We start from the raw sequence: 9,279 nt of genomic DNA, 5'->3' as shown, positions 1-9,279 counted from the left end.
ATTTCACATATGTTAGTTTTCATTTGCTGAGAAAAAACCTCTGAGTCTTGACCCTGTTTTGAAATAAAAATATTATTTTTTAAGGCAGTAGAAATATTTTTCTTTTTATTTTAGTACCAGGTGACTCCAAAAAAGAGAAGGAAAAAAAGAGCTATGGAAAAATGTATTTCTTTCTCTGTGCTACATTTAGGATGTGGTCATGCCCCAGGAGCCTGGAGGTTGCCTTTACGATGTGCCTGAGCTCAGGAATCCAATTTTATCTACGTATAAACCTTCCTCCCGCTTCTCCTAAAGTGTGCTTCTCTGGTTTGCGTAGAAAAATTTTTGCAAGGACTCTCCCGAGTAATGTCATTTGAGTACAAGTCTGGCAAAAGCTATTCTCAAGTTTGGGTTTTGACTGAAGTGAGCAATTGAATCACATTGAGCCTCTGAAGTTTGCCTTTTATTTATATATTTCCCCCAATTGTGTGGCTCGGTCTGCCATTGGCTGCTGTCCCTGCAGCCTACCCGAGGGCTCTGCAGTTACATAAGGCTCTGTCTGCTGGGAGCCTATATAAAGCCTTTTTGCATGCCAGCAAGAGGCAGAATCTTACCACGATCCAAGTCCCACTGCTTTAGTTCACATGAGCAAGAGGATTTGCTTGAAGATATCCTGAAACTCGAACCAGGCTGGTTTGTTTGCCAGCCAGTGCTTCACAGCTGTCAACATCAGCCGCAAGTGGCAGCTACTGTGAGTAGCTTCTGTGCATTATGAAGAATTTTTCATTTCCTATGCAGGATAACACCCATCAGACTGAGAGTCCTCCTCCTCACAGATTCCCGAGTTTGACAAATCAGTCAGATCCTATTGGAAGACCAGAAAGAGATGAGCAATTAGCTCACATAGAGATTGCTGTACTGGGGGTGATATTTCTGACAGCGTCTGTGGGCAATTTCATTCTCATACTGGTGCTGTGGCGAAGAAGAAAGAAGCTGTCTAGGATGTATGTGTTCATGCTTCACCTCAGCATTGCTGACTTAGTGGTAGCCTTTTTTCAAGTGCTGCCACAACTCATATGGGATATTACAGATGTTTTCATAGGGCCAGATTTCTTGTGCAGAATTATCAAGTATCTACAATTGCTGGGCATGTTTGCCTCTACTTATATGATAGTGGTCATGACAGTGGACAGATATCAAGCTGTTTGCTACCCTATGGTCACTTTCCAAAAGAAGAGAGCTCTCTGGAACATCCCCATTTGCAGCAGCTGGTCTATAGCACTGATTCTTAGCCTACCACAGGTATTTATATTTTCTAAGACTGAAATATCTCCAGGTGTCTTTGAATGTTGGGGTGAATTTATTCAGCCCTGGGGCCCAAGGGCATATGTGACTTGGATTTTTGTAGTTATATTCTTCATTCCTTCAGCAATCCTTATCACATGCCAGGTCAAGATTTGCAAAATAATCAGAAGAAATATAAATGTGAAAAAACAGAATGAATATGACGCAACAAAGCGGAATCAAGTCCTGCCATCCCGAGCAAGCAGTGTGAACTGTATTTCAAAGGCTATGATCAAGACAGTAAAAATGACAGTGGTGACAGTTGTTGCATATGTTCTCTGTTGGTCACCTTTCTTCATTGCACAGCTGTGGTCTGTGTGGTTCCCCAGCATCCTGACCGAAGGTAAGATGCTCTCCCTCCTCAGGCACAGCTGCAGAGCAGGCTAGCACACTGCTGTTGAGTGCTTTATATTTGCATTTTGCTTTTGTGTAAAGGTTACATGTGATCATTTGAGGAGGATTAAAAAGAAATACCTGGATTGACTATCTCCTCTATTTAATTAGATACAGGGAGCTTCCTGTGTTATGTGATCAAAACATTATGCCTCTATTTTTTTGTGTGTGTCTTGAGTGATTAACAATTTAAAGGTTCATGAACAGCATGGTGAAAAGTATCATGTGCTTCAGCAAAGCCTCAGACTTTTAGAGGTTTTAGGTATTATAGCAGCAGTATTTTGGGTTCTTGAGGTGAAAAGGAGCAATTGACTATTCAAAGTAATAAAATTATTTCTTATTTACTGGGTAGAACAGTGGTGTTATAAGACATCTGATTTTTTTAAACTATTGAAATCATATTGATGAAATCTCTGTCATAAACTATGAAACAACTAAAATTTGTCAACCACCCGTTTATAAAGCAAAAAAAGTAAGCCTGAGAGAGTTACCATGTTGTAAACAAGAATAGTCTTGTCAAATTTATACTATTGCCTTTCTGAAAGGCAGACATAATATGTGACTTTAAATTCACCTATTCTAAATAAAGAGGTAAAAAAGAGGAAAAAAAATAATAGTCCTGCTTGATAAAAACAGTAGTTTCTGAACTTTAAGAATACTTCCTGTCAGTTTAAATTTGAGTCTTATTCCACATACATTTCTGTCAAAATATGTGTCTGTATTTATTTGTATCTGTTTAACAGCTTAGTAGTTTCTTTTAAAATCAATGCAACTACATCCAAAAAGAGTTCTATGAAACTATTTAACTCTGAATGTATACAATAAAGTGTGCTTTATAACTTCAGCAATTGCAAATTGCATTGATATATAGGAATTTCCAACTATTATATTAGTTTTAACATATGAATAGATGCAGCAGAAAGCAGCAGACTGTGAAAATGTGACTTATATTTATAAGAGTGTTTTATTTAGTCTCATATTCCTTTAACTGTTTTGTTCTAGGTTCGGCATTCACCATTATAATGCTCCTTGGCAATCTAAATAGTTGTGCCAACCCATGGATTTACATGTATTTCTGTGGTCAGATTCCATATTGCACAAATAAGCAGCTGGAGAATGCCTCGGCTCAAGAGGAATCTGTGTTCACAGGGAGCATTCATCTCGTAGACAGAGACCCTGAGGATAACAGTACTTCTGCATAAATGCTGAGAGCTTTTTGTTGTTTTGTTATATTACCTCTGTTCACAAGACATATTGATATTTTACCACCATCCCTTTTTTTGTGGATAAGGAAGCTGAAAAATTGTTTTGTGTTGTAAAAATATATTTCTCTGCAGTTCTTAGCATATTCAGGAAGTTTCTGTGTTGTGCAAGCCTGACTCAGTGCTTCAATCACCACTGTCTTATAAGAATGAATTCCTGTAAAGACTGAAAAAGATATGTAAAAGAATCTTAGATACTTTGTGTCCTAAAGTACTTCCCCATCTGTGATTCTGGATTTCTAAGTGGTAAAATTTTTTTACTACCTCGTCCAAAAAATTGAAATATAATTGAAAAGGAACCTGATCTAATTAAACTTGAATATGTTTTCAGAGTGAACTATGCATTGTTTATCGTTCTGGTGTGATTAAGAGACAGTGACAAATCTTGAGAAGGCAGCACAAAGTCAGAAAAAGCTTTTGCCAGCTCTTACTAGTACCTGGTTTAAATTAACTCTTTAGGTACATTTATAAAATGCCAAACAATTAGTATCCCTTTAGGTTCAAATTCAAATATTTCCCTTTGCTTTAAAAATAAATCTGCATATCTTTATTTCGAGTGCCACTTGGTTGCTGGTTTGTGGGTGTTATATTCAGGTAGCTATTTATTTCCTTTCAATGTCTGCAATCTGATCAGAGGAATATGGAAGTAATATCAGCAAGGGTATTTCAGGTGAGAATGGATCTGCATTCCCAAGGACTCTTTGTGTCACTTACATTTGGTGACATGTAACCTGTCTACATTATACTGTGTTTCATCACATTTCAGTTTTCTGAGTGCGAGCAGTCTCAAATATTAGTAGAAAAGCCATAAAATTTTGCAGTTTTAATAGTCTTTAAATTGTAGTCAAAGAAATATTTATTTAAACTAAATACTGATCACATAGTGAGAAATTTTGCTGCACAGTGAATAGTTACACTTCAGGTTAATTTATGCCGATATGACTGCATATTCTATGATTTCTATTCTCTGTATAATTAGACCAGATAAGGGCAAGAACCCTTTATAATGAGAAAGCTAATGCCCCAGCCCAGCTGACAAGAACAGGTGTCCAGCTGTTAGGAAGAGGAAGAAGGTGGGTGAAGGTAGTACCAGGGCCAGGCAGGAATGGGAAGGATTTGTATGAAAAATCTTACTATAATTACAGCTGATAGATTTTCTTACTGTTCCCCCCCCTCTGCCTTTAATTAGTAGCTAATAATTCTACCCCACAAAAAAAAAAAAATTGTTTGGGCAAATCTGTAACTCAAGTGAAGGTCCTCATCTGGGATAAGAATATCCAAGATAATATCCAAGATATCCATTATTGATAGGATATTGATACAGCCACTCACTGACTTTCTAAGACTTTCAGTCAATTAGCTTTCAGTGAAGCTTTCCCTTATGACTTAATCCAATGGTTAATGGTGGGATTTTTGGGTTTTTTTTCCATTTCCTTTGATTGTAGTTAGTTACACTGCATAATATGCAGACTTGAAAGGAACTGTAAACAGAAATGCTTCAAGAAATCACCTGTGTCACTGAACTACTGTATAGGCAGCAAAACTCCTCAAAAGGCATTAATTTGCAAAGAAAACAGGCTTTCAGATTGTGTGCAAAGAGTCATCCAGATCCAGAACTGATGGAAGTCACAGTTCTGTTCAGAAACCACAGTGTAGCTCTGCCATTTAACACCACCTGATCCAATCTCTGATAGAAGCTTAAAGATATCATTTCTACTACTTTCCTTTTTGCATTGCTGATATATTTGTTACTGGCTCTATAAATAGTTTAGTAGAGTCAGATTTTGCAAATAACAGTACCTCGATGTGTTCATTAAAATCTGAGAGAAATGTTAACTGTCCCTATTTCAGATATTTTAATCATGTATCAAATGAAATATCAGAACTTCTTAAGTTCAATGATGATTTTTCACCATCTGTAATGTTCAAAACACTTACATTTTTGTCTCTCAAGTGCTTTCTTTCTGATTTTTTTTTTCATTTTCCTTCCCCTAACATCAGTCCTGATCTTAAAAAGAAAAGTAAAGGTTACTGTACCATGGTGTGAAGTAGAGGCTAAAGATACTTTTAGTTTCAGTCTGTCAGGAGGTATTTGAACACAGGTATTCCTGCTTTTTCACTTAGGAAAATGAACTGGGCTGCATTTTCCAGATATACATCCTTATCCATCATGCCCTGCCTTGCCTACCCTATGGGTAGCACTGACTGACAGTTTTAGTGGGGAGTTTGGTTCAGGGCCACTGTCTTTCCATCAAAACTCATTTTCAAAATAATGGGAAATTAATTCGGGTAACTTTTTTTCCTTTTCCTTTTTTTTGATTTTTTTTGGGTTTTTTTTAATCCTTATGAAGTGCCCCTTTCATGACTTCTCTTATTTATTAAAAAAAAAATTAAAACAAAATAAAATTTATAAAAATTTTCTCTTAGTAAATTTATCTATCACTGCTCTTGGAAATTGTTGTTTGAACATCTTGTGCCCCTGTTTTACTTTGTATTTTGAGTCTTCATCTGAACTGTATGTTTTTCAATTCACTTCACCTAGATTTCCAACAGGTGTTGCAGTATCTCATTAAGAGAGAAGGTTGACTTTGGGACAACACTGTATTCTGGCAAAGGTGTTTAATCCATATGGGAGAATCAGTAACTCAAACATATGAGTCCCCAGGAGCACTGTGGAAGCCCATAAAAATGGAAAAAATCCAATTATCAGATGAAAGCCTTTCTCATCAAAGCCTAGGTTCTGTTTTCTCACACAAATAAATTCTGAGTTAAAAAAAAACCTAGTGTTCCCAGTCCTGAAATGAATGACTATGTTGTTGATGCTGGCACTGTGACATGCTTTCTGGTTATCTGGGTGGGAATTTTTTTTTGCTTTTCATGATTTTGTTACTACTTGGGAAAGGCACGGTTGACTAAAAGGAATTAGATTCTTACTTAAAAAATAGTAGTTGATATTTTGCAGTACAGATAAGAACAATGAAAGACAATGTAATCTATTGGTTCAGCATAGATTTATTATAGGAAAAAGAAATTATAAAAACAACCTAGTAGAATGAAAAGAAAATCCCAACATGTTTTGCATTCTTAACAGTATATTTGATCATTCTTTTATTCCACAGAACTGCCTCTGTATTTTCATAGCCAGTCCCAGTTCACATTCTTGTGAATGGTGAATACTGAAGATAGAGGTGTTGCATGATAATCTTTTTAACCTTGCAATGAAATAATGCTGAGGAATTTTAAAGATGGTGCCAAAATAATGTCCTGAAAATTTCACTTTGATAATTTAGTTCTTACAAGAGAAACTGGTTATCGAGTTGAATAACCTCAGGAGCCTGTGTCTGTGTTGCTGGGGGATGACTGGCCCAGTTGGAACTGGCAGGGTTTATTCTATGAGGCAAACATGGCTGTAATCCCTAGCTGTCAAACACATGACCAGGACAAAACCATCCTCAAGAGGTTGTGAATGTTAGCTATTTTTGGCATAAGGGTGTCATGAACTGACAGAGGCAGAGTGGGATGACCCAGCTAATCAATTCATGTAGGAAAATTCAGTTTGGGTTGGATTCCTTAGAGCAGGGAAAAAAAAAAAAAAAAAAGAAGAAATAGTTGCTTTCTGACTTCATAAGGTAGAGATTTGGGCCTGAATGCCCTGGCTATCTACAGGAAACATCCATGACTATGAAACAAATTGCTCATACAGCAGCAAAACAGGATTGCAAATAGTTCAAATAGGAATTGTGTTACTTGTAGTAATGCAGCCACAAGTAATTTATTCTCTACTGAGGCTCTTTTTATCATGATCCATAGCTCATCCATATAGATTTTAATTGAAAGGAAATCATGCTGTTAAAAAATCAGAAATAAAAACTGGTCTAATCTATCCTACCAGATCAAAACTCTGACTGCCATTCCAAATCATACCTCTTCAGCCCTATGTGTGCCCAGCAGCAGGTCCCTCTCTGCTCTCCTGCTCCCTGGTAGAACTTTATGATCTGCAAAATATTTCCCAAACTCCACCTGCCTTAATCTCTTGCTAAGGTTGTCTTCACTTTGCCTCCCTGAAACAAAAAGACAGAAGCTGTGTCTTTTCCCTGGGCTTATATGATGCTCCTGCAATTACCACTTGAGGACTTTCTGAAGGTCATCTCATTAAGGGGACAGATTCTGGGCATTTTTACTACCCCTGCATAAATTTTTTATTAATTTACACTTCACTTTTTTAGGAGCCAAAGGAAAAGCAGACTTTGAGTGAAACTAAGTAGCCATACTCATTCCCTCATGCTTCCTTTTTTTGCCAGTGCAGCAGTCCAAAGCATACCCTTTCTGCCAGTAGGTTGTAGCAACTAATTTAACTGAGGTGTGTCATCCATCTCTATAATGAACTTTGGGGGCAGTGAAACTCTAAGCAATGGTTTATTGCCTTTCCATCCAAATGTTGTCCTAGAGATATAATGCAAACCTTTTCAAGTGCTATTGAACTCATCAGGAGCTTTCTTATATCATGGCTCACACTTTGAACAATCTTCAGTATTTTGAATTTGTGCTTCTTGCATCTATTTCAGTATTAAAAATTATTAAAATTGTGTGTTACCCAGATTTTAGCTACAAATCTTCTGAATTCTGCATTAACAATGCAGGAATCAGTAGGACTTTGTGGAGGAAACATTACATTGCCATCTGGAGAAGAAGTTTTAAAAAATGCCAAACAAAAACATTTGAACTTGAAGATCTCTGGAAATTATGGCTGAGGAGGTGGCTATAACGAGAAAGACATCTCCTTACATGCCAGTGACCACTTTTCAGGACAATTGATGTAGCAAAAAATACTAAGACCCAAAAAAGATGTGATATTCTTGTCATCATTGTTATAATTTCCATCATCGTCATCATCATCATGATCATCACCATCATCACAATTATTTAAATGAAATCATTGTATATCCTACAATAAATTTTAAAAGAAAACAAATTTAGGACAGTGTGACAAATGTAGATCACTTATGAAGCTGAAATATGAGAACAATGGTTTCAATCACAAATGTACATTTTATATATGATGCTGCTATTTTATTTAGCAAAAAAGAATAAATTTTTTAGTTCCAATATTATTGTTGTGCATTGAATTCCATGAAACTACCTTAAGATGAATTTTGGTAAAAAATGTTAAAAGTTTGTTTCATGTTTACACATTTACTTAGATATTAAACCAAAATTTTTGCTTTAAGATGCCATTCTTGTATTCCTTAGCTTATTCATGAGTTCATTTAGCTTATTCATGAGTTCAGTTATTCTCTTTATCACCACCTTTGAAGAGATAGTAGGATACTAAATTATCTGCTAGCTATCACAGTGCATTGGAAATATTTGCCCATGTCTCTAAATGTGTTAATAGATGTTTGGTCTCAAATGATTTAATGCTGAGTAACTCCAGCTTTTGACTTACTGATGGGAAAAATTGTACTTTTTAATGGAGAATATAAGCCTTCTGGCAAGCAGAGTCATGATTTGAATGCAATGCCTATTGATACATTCAATACAAATTACAGTCTACTGGGAATGTGATTCATACTCCTGATCTTTTAATGACAAGGTTCATGTTCTGAGATGATATGTGTTTGTCTGTAACCATCTCTTCCCAAAGAATATATAAGAAAAACCTTAGAAAAGTAGTTCTTATTTTTTAGCTCAGCAACTGTGAGTACTGAATCTTGGATTTCAATGCATTTGCTGTGAAAGATGAGGTTAAAAACATTATTGTCACATTTGGGCTTGTTTTGTTTGCATTCACACAATAAATTAATGCTAGATTGTATGTATGATCCTTACATGTAAATTGTATCAAAGGAATGATACCACTGCAAGTTGAACGCTTAGGGCTCTGGACTCATAAAATCATAGAATCATTAAGGTTGGAAAAGACCACCACAGTCATCAAGTTCAAACATTAATCCAGCACCCCAATGTTCACTAGTAAACCTTATTCTCAAGTGCCACGTCCACATGCCTTTTAAACCCTTCCAAGGATGGTGATTCCACCACTTCCCTTAGCAACCTCTTCCAATGCCTGATGCCTCTTCCTGAAAAAGCTTTTTTCTAGTATCTAATCTAAGCCTCCCCTGACACAACTTGAGGTCATTTAGTCTGGTCCTCTCACCTGTTACCTTGGAAAAAAGACTGATGGCTGCCTCACTCCTTCTTGAATGTTAGCATGCATGTGCATAATGCACTAGGTTAATGCCATGGATCTGCTACAGGACTGCTCTGCAGCTGCTCCTGTGGATCATGGATGAAACGTACC

At 36.5% G+C, this 9,279-nt stretch overlaps 1 protein-coding gene across 1 annotated transcript; it reads left to right on the top strand.

Moving 5' to 3' along the window:
• The first annotated feature begins 315 nt into the window (after positions 1-315).
• VT1 (vasotocin receptor 1) lies at positions 316-8,212 on the top strand. The gene is made up of 2 exons (XM_002195382.7): positions 316-1,666; positions 2,719-8,212. The coding sequence occupies exons 1-2, from the start codon at positions 751-753 to the stop codon at positions 2,916-2,918; spliced, it is 1,116 nt and encodes a 371-aa protein (XP_002195418.4). The 5' UTR covers positions 316-750; the 3' UTR covers positions 2,919-8,212.
• The last annotated feature ends 1,067 nt before the right edge of the window (positions 8,213-9,279 follow it).

The sequence above is a fragment of the Taeniopygia guttata genome, chromosome 1A (genome assembly GCF_048771995.1).
Source record: "Taeniopygia guttata chromosome 1A, bTaeGut7.mat, whole genome shotgun sequence".
Lineage (NCBI taxonomy): Eukaryota > Metazoa > Chordata > Aves > Passeriformes > Estrildidae > Taeniopygia > Taeniopygia guttata.
The sequence above is the reverse complement of the archived record's forward strand: the minus strand, read 5'-3'. Positions and strand labels throughout refer to the sequence as shown.